At 31.5% G+C, this 21,912-nt stretch overlaps 1 protein-coding gene across 2 annotated transcripts; it reads left to right on the top strand.

Annotated features, from left to right (window-relative positions):
- Positions 1-21,197, top strand: LOC118179513 (marginal zone B- and B1-cell-specific protein-like). Of its 2 annotated transcripts, XM_085821963.1 has the most exons (6): positions 62-200; positions 1,131-1,211; positions 6,546-6,679; positions 6,857-6,957; positions 11,657-11,761; positions 20,853-21,197. In XM_085821963.1, the coding sequence occupies exons 3-6, from the start codon at positions 6,581-6,583 to the stop codon at positions 21,013-21,015; spliced, it is 468 nt and encodes a 155-aa protein (XP_085678089.1). In that variant the 5' UTR covers positions 62-200; positions 1,131-1,211; positions 6,546-6,580; the 3' UTR covers positions 21,016-21,197. The 2 variants fall into 2 exon arrangements, with proteins under 2 accessions (XP_085678088.1, XP_085678089.1); XM_085821962.1 differs by lacking the exon at positions 1,131-1,211 and having other exon boundaries at positions 1-200.
- Positions 21,198-21,912: the final 715 nt, after the last annotated feature.

The raw sequence follows: 21,912 nt of genomic DNA, 5'->3' as shown, positions 1-21,912 counted from the left end.
CTGAGGCGGTACATATCGTGTCACGTGAGTGGTAAACTACCTTCGTCGGTGCCTCAGATATCAGCCAGCTTCCGTTTGTAAACAACTGTAAGTGCTGGTATTCTGGCAAGTAAACAAATTAACTGGATTACAGAAGTGAAAAATGCAAACAAGTATTAGAATTTCCACCATAATATTTCTATTTCTGTTGTGTTCAACAAGTAAGCATAAGTAAATGTGATTAGGATTAAAATTTTGAAATTTTACAGGTTTTTTTAAAATAATTTTTCTTCTGGATTTAGTAAAGGCGTTTCTCATTCTCTTTTGAGTTAATAGTATTTTGCGATAGAAATAACAAAATTTGACTAAAGCACGCATAAAGGAAGGGAAAATTTTAAGATGTCGAATCGGGGAATATGTTTTCGTAACTAGTCATTTAGTTTTCAGTTAGAAGTTAATATATTAATAAGCACGAAATCTAGATTTTTTACAAGGTATTTATAATAATTTATCTTCATTTTAAGAATAAATAATAATTAATAGAGATAATTTATGTTAGTGTGTGTTTCTTTGAAGTTCATATGTATTATGAATTGAAGATATATCCATAAATGTAATTATGAATTTTTATGTTATTTCTCGTATGGTTGTGATATCTGAAAATATCTGAAAATGAATACAAGGCATTTTCTTATTTATATACATGATGATGTTTTCGCTGCATGTAAATGAGTTTAATCGCTTACATTCCTCCATTAATTGTGAATAGCTGAAGAATGTTTAGAACCTCAAAACTGAATAGTACCGAAAAGGATTATTTTCTATTATAAATTTTTATATGTTTTTCGAGAAAAATTTGATAATTCCTTCTCCTCACATGAAAGTAATAATTAGATAAGTATCAATTATTTCTTAATCTAAAATGTGTTTTTTGTTCATTAATTATAATTACCAAAGAAATTAAATTCTACATATAATAGAGTTACCCTGACAGGCTGAACATATCTATGATCGAATGGCTCAAATGTGTGTGATATTTAGCAGTTCAGCTGGAGTCCTTTTTGAGAGGTTATAAACTTGCTGCATGAGATTTTTCCAATATATAATGTAAGCAGGAAGTTCTTTATTAATGAAGTAATTTCTTGCTTTAGATGGATAGCTGTAAGATGCTGTGCCATAGTTAAAAGAGTTGAGGTAGAGGTAGAAATTTGAAAGAAATGTAATTAATAGAGGTAAACTAATTTTTTTTTCATTATGTTTAATTTTTTCATTAACAAATTCTTTCTAATATTTAAATTAGAAATTCAGAATTAATACTTACTAAGGGGCATAAAATGGGATTAAACACTTTAATAATAATTTAGAAATGTTTGATAATAACTCTTCATTGTTTTAAAAATAAACATAAGTGCCCGATTGTTACAAATTGAACTAATCTTCCAAAAGTAGTTCTTTAATATTCTTTTAGTGTCATTTGGCAACTTTTTAATGCAATTAGAGCTTACTTTTGTAGTAGCTCCAATATTTTATTTTACTTTGAGTATGAGGTATCATTATATGAGATACTCATATAGATTTTGAAATATTCTGCACTACTAATAATTATTAAGTATTCTTAATGAAAACAGCTAGTGTTATAACTTGTTAAATATTCTGAAACAACAAGAATGAGTTAAGTTGCATAAATTTGCAGGATTAGTTTGAGAGGCCTAGAACCTTCTTAAGCTGCAGGAATGAAAATGATGAAGGAGAAGCCTGTACTCATATACTAAAAAAAAAAAAAAAAAAAAAAAACCCTAAAAATGTGATGACAGTAGATCAGAACATCCAATAAGGATAGATCAGAAAATTCAAGAATATTGCAATTAAAGAAAGAAGCTAAGGTATACTGGTGCTATTTATTGAGAAAAAGTATGAACTAGTATGAAAAAATTTCTTTCAAAGCTCGTGTTAAAGACAGATTAGAACTTGGTATCATTAATTAGAACTGAAAGATTTTTATTAATGTGAAATACCTCTAAAAATTTTGATTTGCCAATGCAAGATATTTTTTAAATAATTTTGGCAGCAGAAGAAGGTGTGATTTTTTTTTTTTTTTTTTTTTTTTTTTTGCCATAAGTGCTGGGTAATAGAGGATTTATGTGTTTCTTTTTTCTTAACATATGTTCCATGTTCCGTTGTTCCTTTTTGTGAAATTTCAAGGCTGCCTTAGTTTGACAAATATTATTAAAGGTAAACTGCATGTATTGCACAAATTTATATCTGGAATGGAGTCTTTTAAGTATAGAAGTGTGGATTTTATTGATAGAAGAAAAAATAAGATGAAAGTTAAACTTTTGTGATGTTCATCTACACGAATTCTTGGGATATAGAAGTATATATGATATAAATGAATAGAAGTATGCCTGAGTTAATTTTGAGCAAAGCTTTATGTAACTAAATTATTTTCAGATTTTTATTTCAGATGTACGTCTAATAAATACAAGTGTAAATTAACAGTTTATTAAGCTGACTTTAAATTAACTGATTTTCCTTAGAAGAGATAAAGATGGAATTTCTGATTGATTTAAATTTTATTTCGACAGCTGGACAAAAATATGATTAAAATTGCTTTGCATTTGAATAATTTAATTTAAAATTCTTAATAGTTATATATAAGTATTCTTAATATCTGTATGTAAGCTATAAATAAGTGTAGAACTTGTTACTATTTAGCGTCTGTAACATAATTTCCTTTTAACCTTTAACTACTATGACTTAAATTGTCGCGTAACTACTGTGAGCGGTCTCTCAGAACGCTTCTGCTAAAAACAAAATAAGATATTGTCTTATTTTTTGAATAAATGTTATTTAATTTCATATATTTAAATTTTTCATGAAGATATAAAGCAATTTTTATACTTAAATCAGTTCATTAAAATAAAACATATACTATGATAATAATTCCTTCGCTTACGTATCTGGATGGAAGAAGTAAATTTTAAAATTCAACTTTTTTATTTTACGTTAAAATTTGCGATAAGAATGCTTTAATAGGAATATAGAAAATTAACTTTTATTTTAAAAATTATAATTCGAGCTGCATTTTATACATACTTTTCTACAGCACTGTAGACACACTGGTTCTTTGCATGCTATACATTTGTAAGCTCTTTTCCTTTTTTTACTCGGGAGACAAATATATGACGTTCTTTTTTTTAATTTATCGTCTTCGATCGCAATGTTTCCTTCATCGTCATTTATTCCGAAAACTCTTCTTATTGTAAGTTTGAGTTCTTTAGGTTAAAACGATGAATTTATCCTCCATTTTACATGAGACTGCACCAACTGAATTGTAAATGAAATCTTTTCGTTTCATTTTCGGAGCCAATGGAATAAGATTGAAATAATACAAGTGCATTTATTGCATATATAACCAAGTTTCTGAAGAATATTGCCATAGGCTAACGTCGGGTTCGACGAGCAGTTGAATAGATTGAACGAAGAATAATATTGTGACTACGAGTTCGAACATCCTTTTTGGGCTCTTGAATACACCATTTGAATTCCTTTTTTTCAATAAAAAATCTCTTGTAAAAGGACAACATGGATTTTCATTTTCATCGGCAGATAAATATGTAAGAACAACAAAAAGTGAACTTTATCGGCTGAAATTTAAATCGTATCTGCTGTGATCGGTCCCACAGACCGCTGAGGGGGGGGGAATTTAAAAAAAAAAAAGAAAAGAAGAAATAGAGCTAGCGAAACTCAACTTGGTATGTGACCTTGGACAACTGTTTTAGGAAGGTACTAAGAATGACAATACCCATTAATTATTCTAAGAGGTGGAAGCATTTAATGGAAAATGTCGCACGGTCTGACAGACCTGCTCACAGCAGTTAAAGGTTAATGGTATTTTCATTGGTGCTTTTCCGTTGAATGGGGTGCCAATTGTCAAATGTGATAACCCCTTTATATTGCACCATGAATAACAAAAACAGATTGCTGTGCACACAAGGAGAACTGCTATCCTGTTTGAGTACACAATGATATATTTTACTTTATATTTATCATATGATATATCACTGTTATTTCAAGTTCATTTTTATGAAGCTTTTTGTATCATTAGGGTTAATGAGTTATATATTTTTATTTCATACCAATATTTATGTTTTGTGCTAAAAGACAGAACAGAAAAGTGCTCTCACATCTCAGTAGATGGCCGTAGACCTTCTGTTCATAAACTTGTTGTAGAAGTTGCTTGTTACTCTCTCATTCCTTCCAATATTAAACAGAACTTCTAAATTCCTTTCATTCTTTTTTGTTTCCCAAGGTGAGTTTTATTTTATGAAACAGAAAGGAAGGAGCAATAAAGGATTAAGAGCAATTATAGCTTTTGTCCACCCCCTTTTTTTTGTTTCCATTTTAAACTGCTTAGTAGCAGTTGTGTTGTCTCAGGAGACAGCTTCATATTGCCACAGACACTCTAGTACACCATCATACTGTCTTAAGTTTGAATCGCAACATTTTGTGGTATTTTTGCGTTTCGCCGGCGCAAATCTCACCAAGCAGTCTTTGTTGGCGACAGCATACAGTATACACATAAAAAATTTTAGTTCTAAGAATTTTTTATTTTGAAGGCATAAACATATTAATATGATTTAAAATTTTGCAAAAAGCCAATAAATAAAGAAAATAAATTTGTAAAAAGACATTAATTTAAGAATTTACTATGCTTTCATGTTTCAACATCCTGATTCGCCAGTTCGTATCACGTGACCCAAAGTGAACTGATCTCACGTAAACTACGCTACAAAAATATATTTCTCTCAGTGATTATCTACATTAATTTCAAGTTAAATCTTAATTGGGAATACAAGTTTAAATGCAAGAATTATTTCAATTCGTACAAATAGCTTATTCAGAAATTATGTAAAACCACAATGCTTTACTTCGCTAGTGCATTCTCATTAGAATTGATGAATTTAACCCTTAATTTTGCCTTTCCTATATTTTCGCCTTCGGGTGAGTGGTGTGATTGCATCCTAATTGACTTAATTACCGCAAATGGTCTTAGGGTATAAAAGGTAAAAATCTTTTGTAAAAATTCTATGTAATTGTATGCCAGTATTGAAAAAAACAATCAATCTGATAAGAAATGGCTGTGACTTGTTTTGAAAATGAAGCATAAAAGGTTAACAGTGAAGATATTCCGTTTGGCATCAGTTGTACCATTATTGGTGACTTTATCGTTTGCGCCGGCGAAACGGAAAAGTATCCATTTTGTATATTACGCAGTATTTAGTGATCACACATGTAAGTATGAATTAGCCACAACATTGATTTTCTCCTTCCTGGACTAGTCTCTCAAAAATGAAATTACAAATCATGAACATAATTTCTGTCCTTTCTAATTAATTACCTATTATAACTATCTATAGCACGCAGACACCAAGGGAACCAATTTCTGTGAGGTCTGTTCCTGTTAGTTGATTTTCAAAAATCATTAGCAATCCCCTTACATCAAAGTGGGCACTCGGAAGAGATTAATAATGTTACGTTTTTCTTCTTCTGACACCAGTAGTTACACGTTATTTTCTTCCTTCACGTTCATACGGGGTTTGTATAGATTTGGAGTGAATAATGATCACAACTACTTGATGAAGTATCGAAACACACTTTGTTGGCCAGTATTGTCAGGACAGCTTCAAAACACGTTTTTACAGTCGTTGATGAACTACTATAAACATGCTGACACGATTAGCGACACAGCTTTCAGGTTATCAAGCTATCACAGTAGAGACAGCTTCACTGCAAAGCACCAGAGTACAGCTCCTGACTCTGCTTGATTGTTCTCAGAACTCCACATACTCTCAAGACTCTCAATGCTACAACTCGCAATGCACTCGACGACACACAGAGCACGGCTCCCGACTCTTCGGTTCAGTCATTCTCGGAACTCAACACGCTCTCTTGATGATGCACTAACCCCGATACACTAAGAGACTCCTTCGGTGAACTCGACGACCCACTCAGCACTCGCTGCCTGGCTGTCAACTCGATCGACTCTACAGGGATTGACTCGCCAAACGAGACACCACTAACTGACTCGCACTCTAGACAAAGCACACACACCAACTGACTGTGGACCAGCAGGATTTATATAGCTTTCGACTTGTGTTCAAGAACATTCTGGGCTAAACCGATAAGAATTCATTCCAGAAGGTTCTGCATCGTCCATGGTATATCGCCAATTTTGTCGCCAAATGTGGCAACCCTGCCTTCCCTTGCCATCTTATGGCAAACCTAAAACTGCTTTGCAGGGAAGCCTTTTTACTATGCCTGTACATTTCGTAACAATAAAAAACAGTTACCTGTTCAAATTTTGTCTAATATGTTGAAATTTTTTTGGAGTATGGTCCAATACTTTGCAGAATATAGAGTTTATTGCAGATGCTCTCCATTGGGGGGGGGGATTCCATAGTTTGATGGGAGCTTATATAGTCAGCCTTTTATTTACCTATTAAGGATTCTTTTCATTGATTTCTTCAGTTTTAATATAGTTTTCATATTTTGTATTCATGCAGCTGCTGAAAATATAGATGATCCACCTGGAGAAAAAATGTCTCTGAGTGTTCCTAAATTGTCTGAGGAGGAAACTGAAAGTAATCATATGCCTAACCATTTAAAATGTGATGCTTGTTTAGCTGTAGCGTATCAGGTAACAGATTTAATATTACTGCTTTTGTTGTTATGTCAACAAATGAATTATAAATTTATGTTTAATGTTTAGAAGTATTCAGGATTGTTACACTGAAGTTACTTTTTGTTATGTTAATGAAGAAATTTATTTGGAAAGATTGTAATTTTATTTGTAAAAGTTTATTTTTCATCCTAGATACAAGTTGGTTTCAAAGAATTGAAGAAAAAAAGTCCCAAAGTTAAAGAATCTGATGTATTAGATGTTTTGGAGCAAATCTGCAATACTGGTTTCAATGAGTAATGATTATAGAATACTATTTTTAAATTATATTTGTGTATTATCCCATTGATGGCAATGCTGATGTGTGAATAACCCTATGATGGGAGAATTTGTGCCATTTTTTGTGTAGTTCAAAGAATTTGCAGCAAAACTTTTAGTTTAGTTTTCTTTGTAAATTGAAACTGAAATACACTGGTTGTAAGTAAATGGACTCCATCTTGGAAGTGGAGGATAAAGGAACTGATCCCAAATTTTGCTTTATATAGAACTGAAGGAAACTGATTCCAAATTTTACTATTTATATTTAGGTGTTGAAAAAAGCAGGCTTTTTAGTTTTAAAAATCATCTGTTTCCATCTGTAAAAAATAAGCCCTATATACATATGTATCTAAATTTTCCAAAATTTTGCATGCAGTTTATTAATAATAAATTTTTGGAAAATTTGAACTGTAATTATGTTCAATAGTATTAATCATGAATTACATTATACTTTTCCATCTTTTTAAGAATAAAGTTTATACAGTACAAAGTCCAAAATCTGGACATCCATTGTCCGGAATGATCTGAAATCCGGACGCATTTGATTCCTCCCCTCCACGCATAATAAAACATCTGGAGAGTCCCGATTCTTAATTTCACTTCGGCACTAAGTAAAATACCTTGTTATTGAAGAAACAATCATTTTAGCATAAATTTGTACAACCAGTAATTTGGCTCAGTTGCTGTGTATCTGCTTGGCAAACATCTCAAACCAAAGCATTCTACATAAATATATCGTTGATCTGACGCCAACCTAGGTGAATCATTAATTATTATACTTTCCTTTCATCATTGCATGTTTATCAAAACGTGACAACTTGAGTAATGACTCATGTAGCAATGCCTAAACAAATTTTTTATGTTAGTAATTGAATAATAGAGTATGGTAACCTTTTATGTTGACATTACGCTTGTCGATGATTGCAGATTTAAGTTAAATGCGCTAAAAAGTGTTGACGAGGAAAATTTTACCAAAAATTTCTTTCCATATCCTAAAAATAGAGATTTTGTTGATGATACTCATAGATCCAAAGATTACATTTATGGCTATTTGAATTAAGAATAACTAATTTGTTATTCACATAAACTCAGAACCAGCACCAGGGCTCACATGGCTGCAGAGTAGCAGAATTTAGGACCCACAGAAACTGCATCAGGCGGTAAGATATCTAGCGTTAACCCTCAGTAAAGCTTAAGTTAATGTGGGAAGTTATTTATTCAGAACTCTAAGCATAGACATAAGTATAATAAATAACTAAACTATTACAATTCAGGCTTAATTGTCCCATTGCGTGATAGAAGCAAGATAAAATTTAACGGAACAACTTGTCATTAGTCGCGAAGCCCATGATGCATAGTCAAATATGTATAGTGAAGGATAGCTAAATTTGATGCCACTAATTTTAAAGGTTTTCGGATATTGCAAAACAAAGTAGAAATTTTATAATTAACAGATTTTGTAAAGAAATGTGGAGAGACTGTAATAAATGAAGATGATATAAAAGAAGTCTTTCATTGTAATGACAATGCTTCTCAATCATCAATCAATTAATGAATTGCAAAATCTGTAGTATGGTTCTAGATTCAGAAAATACCGCTACCGATAGTGAAGAAAGTGACAGAGTAGTTACTGAAAACGAGAAAATTTCGATTGAGAATTTAGTCAGAATTCTCGAAACAGCAGTTACAGGACTTCAACAATGTAAATAAACAAGAGATTACTACAGATTGTCTACAGAATTAAAGAGAAAGTATTAGCACAAAAAACGAAGCAACTTAAACAACTTTCATTGAAAAAAATGTTTAATAAGATAAACAAATAAATAATAAGCATCTCTTGTAAATTTTGATAACCTTAACATCTTAAATATTTCATTATTTCATAAATCATGATATCAAATTTTTAATTTTATAATTTCTACATGCCATCTTACTAGATGTAATCTGATGATCTAATATCCGAAAAAATCCCAAATCCGGAATCGCCGAAGTCCCAACGAGTCTGGATTTCGGACTTTGTACTGTATGCACATTTTTATGCTGTCATATTATAAACAAAGCTTTTTTTCTATCCAAGCTGGCATTAAAAATATCTGAATGCTGCACTGGTGCAAATTTGGCACATTGATGGGATAATACCTTAAATACCTTTTAAATAATATCTATTTTATATAAATGTTTTATTTTTGCAGTTTTTTTTATTATAAAAAATGTGGAATACAAAATTTTAAACAATTTTTTTTATATCCCTTAACATAATATATGTGATAGATTAGTAATTAACACTGTATAATTTTGAGCAACAAAAGATACAGATTTTAGCATAAATGACATATTTTTATGTTTTATTGTTAGCTAAACAGTGTAAAAATTTAAAAGAAAGTTACTCATGACATAAGTTTGTAAAGCTCTAATTTTTTTAATGTCTAGACAATTAGCCTTATGATCAGAAACCAAAGAATTCCATAAATAGTCTTCCTTCCCTTCAATTTCATTCATTCCAGTTTTCATTCTATTAAAATACAACGGCAAGCTGTTGTATAATGTCTCTTTCTTTAAGAAGTGAATCATTGTCAGTATGCCTTGCCTTTTCATCTTTTCCTCAAAAAGGCATTTTTAAAAGACAATCATAAATTTAACCAGTTTAGTTGACAAAGGAGTAGATGTAACATCGCTGTCTTCTTGCATATTTCAATAGTAATAATCATCTGAATTACAGTAAAGTATAAAAAATTGCTCAAAAAGCTTAATATGCTCAAAGGGATGCAAGCACAGTAAAAAAAGGGGGGAATTAATTTTTTATTAGTGTATCACAGTTAAACAAGCTTTAGTGTAAAAATACAATAAAATGTCAAATTTCTTTGTTTAAAAGTTGGAAAGTGGATATCAAATGTCATTACTGATGCAGTGTAGCTACAAAATGAGCTTGGAAACAAGTTGATTATTCAGCAAAAATTGCATTGTAGCAACAAACTGAACTTGTTGGGAACAAGTTGATTATTCAGCAAAAATATTAAAAGAATGGGGAGGGGGAAAGAAAGAAAATGGTACTAAGTCTGAAAAAGAAAGTAAATTTATATTTACTTTTATTTTACTCTCTTTAGAGCATTTATGATATTTTTTCTGATTATTATAGATGAACTCAGTGTAAGAGATAAGGCATTGATTGATTTGATGAAGACTGCTGATAGTCCTCAGCATTAGTATTATGTTAAAAAAAAGTCACTCATTCTTTCCCCTTTCATTGTATTTAAACCAGTTGCATTTAAATTGCTTTTTCTGATGGAACAAGCCATGCACTGTTGCCACAGAAAACAGGCAGCATACATGGATTGTTGAAGTACTGATAAGTTGACACATACCTGATAAACATGGAAAGAAAAAAATCAAGACCTTAATTTGAATAATTTGTATGTTTTCTTCCCGAAGAAAAAATGTGCAATTACTTATTCATAATTTCAGTAGATTTTGCTGTGTTAAGTAATTTTATAATAGGACAGAAAATGTATTGCTGATGAATGTTCTAGTTTTTCTTTTAATAAAAAAGTGTTATTTCTCAAGAAAATTTCTTATTCAATGTCATTGCTGGAAATATTCTGTCAATTGCTTCTGATAGATGAAGACATAACACACCTTTAAATGATATTGTTAACTGGGGAACATTTGCTTAATGGCATTTTCATTTCAAGAATTATATTTTTAAAAACTGTGAAGTCAGTGCTTCTGCTTCCCATAATAAATATTATTTTTTGTAAAGTTCTTCATGACTATTTTCTTCATTAAGGATTAGGAAAATTCAAAGCAAGTATAATCATAATGTAAAGACAGCCTTATTTCTGTATTTCAAAATTAAACATAACTTTAACTTTTTAATACTGAATCTTAAAAAATTATTCTTTTAAAAAATTTTTTGAGAACAACAGAGATTGGTATGTATTTGGCTGTTAAAGTACTTTAATGCCTTAACTCCAGCACAAACTCCACCACCTGGTTCTTTTGAAAATTTTGCCACCTGGTAGATCTGGCGCCAGATGCGACTCCTTTTTATTATTTTATGAGAGCTTCTAGGCTTTCATCTTGATATACATTTTCTTGTGTCTAAAAAATGAATGTTGTTTAGGATGAATTTTAAAAGGGAAAGTATTCCTTAATTAAAGATTTTTTAGTATAATTAAAATTGATTTGGCTTATTATGTACCATCTTAAGATGTAGTAGCTGTATCATTATAATTATGGATGTATAATGAAAGTTGTCGTAACCTAAAAATTATTGAAGATTTATCATTTAGAAGGGTTGGGGAAGTATATCTTTATATATAATAATTTTATGAAGCTTTTTACAAATTACTTTAGATCTTATAGAAAAATTTTGTGTAATGCTGTTACAGTAATCTTTGTACTAAAATTGAAATATAACTAAAAATATCAGTATGTTGCTTTCATTTTATCTGAAAATGTTTACTAAATTGTATTGTATTTTATGAATTTGTAACTTCACTAATGATTGTATTTTATTAAAAATTCAATAATTTAAAATTCAATAATCTAAAATCTTATAAATATATTTATATGCTTTTTAAGTCCTAAATGTCATAAATATAATGTTTCATTTGCAAATCTATGCCTAATTTATAATTAAGATTTTTATTCCTAAGAGAATATTTTTTATTTTTGCAGATATGGTGTGAAGCAAGTTGATAATATGAACAGACTTTCAGGACCAGGACTGGAAACCGAACATGTCATGGGTATGACACAGATGGGTGGACGCTGGCCTCACAGGTAATTAAAAAAAATTGTTCTAAGAAAAGATTAAAATAATAATAGTAAAAATAAGAATTTTAAATGTTTTTATTGCACAATATGTTGCTCAATTTCTGATTATTATGTAGATAACTAAGTATTCCCCATCTCTTTCGTGAGAAAAATAAGGAATTCATTTCAATCGTAATAAGTTTAAGGATATATTTTAGACAGTAATATGGAAATTGTGCAGGCAAACTTTCCATAACATGATTCTGATATATTGTAATTATAGTAGTTCAGTAAAATGATATAATTTGATACATTATGTTTTTATTAATGCAATTTTATTATGTTACACAGAAACTTTTGTCATGAATCTTGAAGCATAAAATTCATTTTAAATTTTGTAATATTGTTAAAATTGATTAAAAATTTATAGTTATTGTATTTCAGACTTAAGTGTTAAAGTATCAAAATTCATGATAAATTCAAGACTAATAGAACTTTAGTAAAATTATTTGTATTACAAATCAAATATTTCATTAGTGTAGCAGAACTAAACTGTAAAATTAAATCTTTTAAATAATTTGGATACCTAATAATGCATGTAAATATGATTGTAATAAAAAGACAGTACTATAGACAGTAGAAGTAGTAATGGCAGTAGTGGAAAAACGAGTCCAAAAATGTCATGATCACTAGAAGGCGCTGCTGTTGCATCTGTGCCATTCCAAATGTAAATATTTATTGAGTCGCCAGGCAGCTAAGCTTCCTAACGAATGAAGAAATATTTATGTTTTTATGTGATGGATTGTGTTATTATCAATGTTCAAAAAATTATTTTCTGGATTAGATAGGGATAGGGCTATTGCCCAGGAGACTTTTGATAAGAAGTTGTTACTGAAGTACAAATTTTTAAGTTCGTTGGATAATATTCTGTTCACTAATGATTGTACTTTATTCCTCAACTTACAAAATTAATTTACAGCTTTCATGCTGTAAGTAAGGCTTGAAGTACTTTTTATGAATGATTTATCTGAGGATATTTTTCAGTCTCCCCCCCCCCGAAAAAATAATCACATTAATAGTAATAATACTTACTGTACATATGTTAAATTTAATTAGAAGAGGTTATTTGCACTCTCATTTTGTAAAATTGATATAAACTAAAATGAAGCTCAGGATTTTTTGCTTCAGCCAGTAAATTTTCTTTACTGTCATAATGAGTTATTTTTTTTTAAGGAATCAGATGTCAATTTTTATTTTGATATTTTTATCGTTTTCTGTTAAAAATTTTCATACCTTTGTCATATTTGAGAAGAACTGAATTATGTTAACTGTTTATATTTGAGAACTGAATTATATTTCAAAGATTTGAGAAGATTTTAAAATAGAATTCAGATTTCAATTAATTAAGTATTCATTAATTCTTCATCAATTAAGTATTCTGAACACTTAATTATGCTGAACTCTTTTTTACATTATTCATACAGTAAAAAATATAGTCGAAGTAATTCAATCTATCTTTAATTTTGTCATGCTTGAACTGACTTGAACTAACTAATAAATGCCGTATTTTAACTAAAATATCTGATGTGTACACCACATGACTTCCTTGTACATAATATTAAATAATACCCATTTTTTCTTGCATTTCATTTAAATTTATTGGATTGAATTAAATCTGCTTTGCCGACAGCGCATAAAGCACAATAGAATAAATGCATTCTTTAAAATTCACTCTAGTATTTGTTTACCATAGCGACACTCTGGCACTAGATTCACTTAACAGTATTATATTTTGTTCATATTATAACTCATAATGCACAAAATTTATATCATTTAAAGAATAGAATTATCTAATTGTTGCCACATGTTCTATTCAAATACTATAATAAAGCTAGAATGATGTATAAAAGAAATTAAGCAAACAAAACAAAAAAGAAACAGTTTTTCACACACAATTGAGTATTTCTCATTCAATTAATTCAGTTCTCACTTTGGGAGAAGGCAAAAATACATAAAAACTCAAAATATCTATATTAAAAATTATGAAGTAAATCTTAAACACTTATTTCCTTGAAAAAATTCCAGAAAAAATAAAGCAGGATTTAATTGGCAATAATAAATGAAATCGTTACCTTTGTTGTTGCGAAGCTAAGTTTCTCTAGATTGGCAACAAATCCACTAGTCTGCTGTTTCAAATGTAAACAAGCAGTGGCCGCCATCAAAAAAATTATTAGGTTTAGCGGCACTTAAACAGTTTTTAAATTGTTGTTGATAATTCTAAAAATACAGATTTACTAAAGGTATAAAAACCTTAACCGGAAGATAAAAACAACATAATTCAATCATTTTTAAAGCAAAAAATGTACAATTTACAAACATATAAGAGTAAAGAAACCAAGATCACTGAGCCGGTAACAGAGTGGAGATATATATAAATATATTTATATACGTTTGGTGCGGCCAATTGCAACCAAAATACGAGGTGCACATCTACATTTTATAGCAGTCTTACATACAAAATTTCAACATTCTGAGGCTACTCGTTTTTGAGTTATGCGAGATACAAACGTACGTTTGTACAGATGCCACAAAAAATTCTCTTCAGAATTAATTTTAAAGCAGTTTTATAATTTTTTTGAAGGAAATGAGTCTTTTATTCTGTCCTTACGTACAGATATCACGCAAAAACATCGTTAAATTGCATTGGATAGCGGTCAAAATGGATATTTTTGTTGAAATATGCTGCCTGAAACTTTTCACGATTACAATACTTCCTTTTTACTTCGTACAAGGAAGTAAAAAATAATGCAGATCTTTTGTATTTTAAAAGTACGTGTGTCAAACTCTTTTCCTCCAAAAGATATGTATGCAGACATTGAGCTGTTGGCCATGGCTAAATTATATAATACCCTCATTACTTACAACAGTGTTTTTTGTTTTTGAAATTAGGTGTAGTTAATAAGTTTTCAAAGTAAATCATTCTATCCCATTTAATACCTTAAAAGATGATTTCTTATATTTAGAAAAATTTTATCACAGTTATAATGAGGTGATATTTTCTCGCTGTTAATTTTCAGTTTGGTATGTATAACATTTCTGAAAAAAATGTTTTGCATGTGTTTTTTTACTGGAAAAGATCCCCTATTTTTTATTTTAAACTAGCAGCTTCACTGCCAGCCTTCGTCTGGCTTCTATATGTACCGGAAAAATATCTGAAGGGAACACCAAACGTTAAATTTAAAAACTGCGTAGAATTTTACTCTGCAGAACAACTTCATAAAAAAAGTTATTACGTATAACAAAATTACAATGAAATAAGCAATATCTCTTAATACAAATATTAATTATCCTAATAAAAAAATTAGTCAAATTTCCATTGAAGAAAAAAAATCATGCAGAACCTTTCAATATCTTACAAACAGTGAAATAAGCAAAAAATAACATGAAAGAAACTCAAAATCAAAACATTCCACACAGAATTTTACTCTGCAGAACAACTTTATCAAAAATAAATAAATAAATAAAATAAAATAAAAATGTATTATTATATATATATATAAATGACAATGAAATATGCCAATCTCTTAAAAACAGTGACATAAGAAATACAATGAAAAATTGTTGCCAAACCCATATTTCTAAAAGAATGAAACTACTGAAAATGTTGCGATTTCATCAAAAAAACCTATCAACAACAATAAGAAAGTAAAATTGTTGCCAAAATCACATTTTTAAAGATGTGAGATGTGAGAAGTGTACTCGGAAACTTCATTTAAAAAAAATTTTTTTAAATATAAAATATTATTATTTTTCCAAAATTCTTTTTGTAAAAGCAGTCGCAAGGATGAAAGTTTAATGTGTCCAAAACTCAAAGAAAAATAAACTGTACATTTTTAAAAATAAACTTTTTTAGAAAAAATCATGTTGAAAAGGTCTTAAGCTCACTTTGTTAAATAAATTCGTATTTAATCGATTTATTGAAACAAGAAACTTATATTAAGTTCGTAAAATAGCTAAGTGCCTATGTTTCATGACGATGTGAAAATGGAGTGTGTAGAGTAAAATCTCGCTTTCCTATAGCCCATTACGTCTCAAAATGACGCGATTTCGTCACAAAACATAAAATTAAAAAATTCTAATTCGAAATTCGAAAAAATCGCTTTGAGGTGCACTGGCTCTTGTCTAGATGCACTTATGTACAAATTTTGTAGCCGTGGGTCTATTAGCTTATGCACAGTGCGAACGAAAGACACACACACAGACAGACTTATTTATTATATGTAGAAATTTATCAAAAATTTAATAAAAATGTAACAGTAATTATATAAATAATCCTGAAACAATCTTAACAGTATTGTTTTATATTGTTACACATAGGAGGAGCTCTAGTGACTCCTTTGTTAGAGTGACTTCTTTGTTAAATTTGCAAGATCCTTGTTCTTTCCCACCAGCAGTTGAGCAGCAAAAATTGCTAAATACTGCCAGTTCGGTCCTGGGTTCAAATCCTGGCAACAGGCTAGCTGCATGGGCAACATGAAAGCCAGTTTTGCTTAGTGTGAGGGTATCCCTACCCTTAGGCAGATATCCTGCAAGTTCTTTGGTGTCATTAAATAATGCAAACAAAATCTTTTCTTCTTGTGGCTTAGAAAGTACTGCTGTTGAATGTGTACATGTCTATATAATTACATAATAGTTTGAACTCATATGGAAAACTATTTAAAAAGCTAATTTAATTGCAGTTTTTTCTGAACTGAAATGTTGGGAAGAAAAGTGGAAGTTGCAATTAAACTTCTAATTTTTTTTTTTTTTTTTTTTTTTTTTTTTTTACATTTAATTTGGCATTCCCCAGCTCATTGTTTTGTTAATGTTACAATTAGAATATTAAATAGGAAACATTAATGAACTAAATCATTTTGTGTCATTCATCCTCCTCCAAATTAGCAATAATTAAATTACATTAGTAGAGATATTTTTACAAAATGTCTAGGCGCAGTGAGATAGCTTCCCTGCAAAGCAGTTTTAGGGTTGCCATAAAATGGCAAAGGAAGGCAGGGTTTCCACATGAAAGCCAGTTTCCCTTAGTGTGAAGGTATCCCTACCGTTAGGCAGATATCCTGGAGGGAGTGGGTCTCATCTAGAGTGCGAGTAGTGTCTTGAGTTAGTTAGTCCATGCGGGGTTGATCGAGTTGACAGCCGGGCAGCGAGTGCTGAGTGGGTTGTCGAGTGCATCGAAAGAGTCTTAGTGCATCGTCGAGAGAGAGAGTGTTAAGCTCCGAGAACGACTGAACCGAAGAGTCGGGAGCTGTGCTCTGTGTGTCATCAAGTGCATCACGAGTTGTAGTGTGGAGAGTCTCGAGAGTACGTGTAGTTCCGAGAACGACCAAGCAGAGTCGGGAGCTGTACTCTGGTGCTTTGCAGTAAAGCTGTCTCCACCGTTACAGCCTCATAACTTGAAGGCTGTGAACCAAATATTGCTAATCCTGACTTAACTTTCCTCAATAATAAAGTTATCTTGAATCTGGACATATTTGCCTTGCCAAGTTTCTTCGCTACTTATCTATTACGCTACCGCCATGCTACAAATCATTCATTTTATATCATGACATTTTTAGTCGGTCAGGATGTGTACCTGCTGCCTAGAACTCCAATGGGAAAAGTATCTGCAAGTTCATCGTTCTTAAAATTAGATATCATCGAGTATCCAAATATGGTACTTACTTCATTTTGCAAATTCTTCAGAAAAAGTGCCTGGAACTCCCAATGCAGTGCTTCCAAAATTTGTGCTTTCATTACATATATATATATATACTATGTAATTATATATATATTGTTACGAAATGTACAGGCGCGGTGAGATGGCTTCCCCACAAAGCAGTTTTAGGGTTGCCATAAAATGACAAGGGAAGACAGGGTTGCCATATTTGGCGAGAAATTGCCCATTTGGCGACAAAATACGCGATATGCCGTGGACGGATGGAGAACCTTCTGGAATGAATTCTTACCGGTTTAGCCCAGAATGTTTCCGAACACAAGCCGAAAGCTATATAAACCCTGCTGGTTCTCAGTCAATTAGCATGTGCCTCGTCTAGCAAGCTAACAGTCATTGAGAGAGTGCCTCATCAAGAGTAAAGAAGTTAGTCTCGAGTTTGTAAGTTCGTGCAGAGTCGATCGAGTTGACAGCCAGGCAGCGAGTGCTGAGTGGGTCGTCAGGTTCACTAAAGGACTCTCTTAGTGTATCGTCGAGAGAGTGTGTTGAGCTCCGAGAATGACTGAACCGAAGAGTCGGGAGCCATGCTCTGACTGTCGTCGAGTGCGTTGGGAGTTGTAGTGTGGAGAGTCTCAAGAGTAGGGGAGTTCTGAGAACAACCAAGCAGAGTCGGGAGCTGTACTCTGGTGCTTTTCAGTGAAGCTATTTCCATCGTTATTGCCTGACAGTGTGAAGGCTGTGTCGCTGATTGTTCCAGCGTGTGTGTAGTAGATCTTCAACGACTGTAAAACGTGACTTTGGAGCTGTCCTGATTAATTGGCTAACTAAAGTGTGTTTCTATATTCCATCAAGTGCTGTCGTTGTTATTTACTCCAAATCGACATGAACCCTGTATGAACGTGAAGGAAGAAAATAACGCAACAATTGGTTTCAGAAGTGGGATTTGCGAATGAATGCCAGTGACCCACCTGCAGAGGAAAGCCATGGCGGAGGAGATGAAGACTTTGATGGACTCCTTACATGACAGAAGGAGTTGAAGGCTGGATATGCTGAGATAAAAGCCGGACTGACTGGGATAAAAGCCGCATATGATGAGATAAAGGCTGGGTATAAAGAGGAGAAAGCTGAGATCAAAGCCGGATTGAAAGAGATGATAGCCGGACTGGAAGAGAAGAAAGCCCGACAAGAAGAAATAAATATCGGCCAAGAAAAGGTACAAGAGCAACTCTGACAGGTGAAAGGGGAGCTTACAGAAGAAACTGGAGCCATAAAAGACTATATGGAAATGATAGATGTGGCATCTGAAGGATCCCAGGAAGAAATGAAGGAAAGAGCTAATGAACTGTCTGAGGAAGATCAAGAAATGAAAGAGAAAACAACTAATGGGATTAAAGAAAAAGAAAACATGAAAAAATAAAAGATGGGAAAGAATATTTTGATTCTCAAGTGCCTGAAGTGGAAGAAAGTGAAAATGTGACTGTTAAGTTCTTCGAAACTGATAGTGAAGTTATGAAAACACAGTCAGCAAGTGTTGAACCATCTGAAAGTTCATTTGATGCTGAGATTGAAGAAGCTAATGTACAGCTGAGGCAGTGTGCTCCAGTATTGCAAGAAAATTCACCCACCTCACAAACTATGTGTGCGTCTCATAATGCTGATTGTGCAGACAAGGACTTGATTCTAAACCTGGATACTTTTGTTTGTGAAGAATTTGGTTCCATTCATGACTCTGATGCAGAATTTGGAGCTGATTCCCAGGAAACGAAGGAAAATAAGCATGTACCATCTGCTAAAAATACCGAGGTGAACTGTATGCATGCTGCGAATGAACTACAGAGTGGTGAACAAACTGTGTTGCATCTTCCAGAGGATGAAAAGTCTGAAAGGACTGAATCTTCAGACTGTGATATGCAAAACAGAAATGCGTCTGAGAACCGCAGTGGAAAAGTATTTGACCCGGGTATAAATTAATGAAAAGACTGAGACTGAAATTTATTCTGAACTTTAATTTTGTAGAAATTTAAAATTGTGATGTGTTTAATTTGTGTATGTAACTTGTACATAGTGTAAATACAGTCAAAAGTCTTTAATCTGGACGTCCATAATCCGGAATGATGTATAATCCGGACCTCAAAGCTACAAACATTCTGCACTTGCGCATATGCATTATCACATATTGTTTGCGCTTGCGCATAATACGTTTACACATGTGCGTTTAATGTATCACATATATCATCATACTGTATCACATATTGTTTTTTTCGGGTTCTTCATTCACCTCAACTTTCACTTTTTACTGTATGTGTGTGTATGTAGTATATATACAGGCAAAAGTCTTTAATCCGGACTCGTCAGGACTTCGGCGATTCTGGATTATCGGTTTTTCCGGATTATAGATCATCAGTTTAAATCTAGTAAGATGGTATGCAGAAATTGTAAAATTAAAGATATGAAACCGTAATTTATGAAATAAAGAGCAATTATGATCTAAAGGGTATCAAAATTTAAAAAAAAAAAGGCTTAATATTTATTTGTTTACTTTATTAAACATTTCTTTCAACAGGCACATGCATAAATCATACATTAGGCATATTCAAAATTAGAAAATTGCAACCAGAAAACTATTTGATGTGTATTCGTGATATTTATAATTAGGAGGAATTTGATTTAAATCATATTAAAGACAGAGTACATCGAGATGAAATACTACATTTAGTAAGGAATTATAAGCCAAATAAAATAAAAACCTCTGCCCTGAAGATAAGGATAATGCTGACAGATCAACTTGCAGTTCATTATGTGCCACAACGTCCCCCCCCCCCCGCCGCAGAGCAGCGTGAAATTGATAAACATATTTTGGAATGGTTAGAGAATCAAACGATATATATGCCTTTATCCATTTTTTGCAGCAATTCCACTTTTTGTTTGATGGACATCGAAACATGCTTTCGCACTGTAGATCCTTTAGTAGCTCCAGAATCGGAAATTCTTTTTGACATAATTGAAAGTTCAAGCTTACTTTTATAAAATTGCTCTAACAGTCTGCAAAAAATAATGAGCCGGATCCAATTAGAAGATTAAGGAACAACGCAATCTGCAACATTAACTGAAATAGGTAATTAGATAATTTTAGCTTAGCTTATACCGTTATACATTAAACACGCATGCGTAAACGTATTATGCGCATGTGTAAAGGTATTTTTTGAATGTGTTAATGCATGCGCAGAAAGTTTGTAGCTTTGCGGTCCGGATTATAGATCAATCCGCATTATGGATATCTGGATTAAAGACTTTTGACTATATATAGAAAGAGAGCAAGAATATTTGTCTACTATAAAATATTAATATTTAAATGAGAGATTGTTCAATAAAATGACACAGTATTTTGATTTCCTTTCTCTTTCCCTATAGGTTGCAAGAAATGTGTCATTATTATGTAGGTGAAGCTGGTGAAATGGACATCTATAATACTTTTGCTGAAAATATGGATAACCTAGTAAAATTTTTGTGCAGAGGTACAGGTATTTTCAGCTATTGTTCACACATGAAACCATCAGTTAAAACTGAACTATGATTTCAAAATACTAGCAAACGTAAAAAGAGTTAGTTACCAGCACTTACACCAAAGGGACAATGCTCTGAGTACTACTTCACTATGCCTCATTATTATCTGTGATATAAACCTATTATGTACAAGCTATTGTAATCAAATGATTTTATTTATAATAAATATTTTGATGATGTTCAAATTATAAATTGTATTGTTATCAGCTGTTAAAACTGCATGACTTCAGAAACAGAAAAACATGACATTAAACATTTTAAGTTAAATAAGAAAAGAAATAATTAAGTTATAATTCAAAATTAATTTTATTTGTTGAATTAGAGTTAAGCATATTTTTGGTAATTCAGCAGTAAAGCTGCTTTCCTGTAAATGCAGATTGTAATGCAAGATATTAAGATACTAAATTCTTAAATGAAGTCAGCAAAACTCCTTAATATGACTAGTCTTATATCACTATTAAACTTTCATAGAATTTTTGGCATCATGGGCTGTTTGTAGTAGTTGCAATATATCTCAAATTTTATGGCATTAAGAATTTTTCATGCTTTGGAATCAGTGTGAGTGTAGGTTAATTTAGAACATTTATCAGTAGCATCACTGAAATTGATCTTAAGGTCTCTTTGTATGGTTTTCATACAAATAACAAATATTATGTGACCATTATGTATAATGAAAGGTCTACCACTGCTTTCTGTAGATTAATTCTGAGATAACCAATGCTGAATTGTTTTCGTTTTTCTCAAGTTCTTTGTCTTTTTGAATATGATTTAATCATTGTCTAAAATTTTATTATCATTCATGTAAACCTTTAACTTCTTATTGATTTCAGATTTCTTCTCATCTTTTCCATACCAATTACTTTGCATTCCTGGTATTCATTATCATATTGTTCCATTTCCTTATCAT

The sequence above is a fragment of the Stegodyphus dumicola genome, chromosome 8, assembly GCF_044657685.1.
Source record: "Stegodyphus dumicola isolate Sdum_Otavi_A_Nest chromosome 8, ASM4465768v1".
Lineage (NCBI taxonomy): Eukaryota > Metazoa > Arthropoda > Arachnida > Araneae > Eresidae > Stegodyphus > Stegodyphus dumicola.
Note: the sequence above shows the minus strand (reverse complement) of the source record. Positions and strands in the feature narration are given on the sequence as shown.

Bases quoted from the DNA above. Each gene is read 5' to 3' on its own strand.
- LOC118179513 (XM_085821962.1), top strand. From the start codon at position 143: ATGCAAACAAGTATTAGAATTTCCACCATAATATTTCTATTTCTGTTG. The intron at 6,680-6,856 runs GTAACAGATTTA...TTTTCATCCTAG, and splicing joins GTTTAGCTGTAGCGTATCAG to ATACAAGTTGGTTTCAAAGA. The intron at 11,762-20,852 runs GTAATTAAAAAA...CTTTCCCTATAG, and splicing joins GGTGGACGCTGGCCTCACAG to GTTGCAAGAAATGTGTCATT.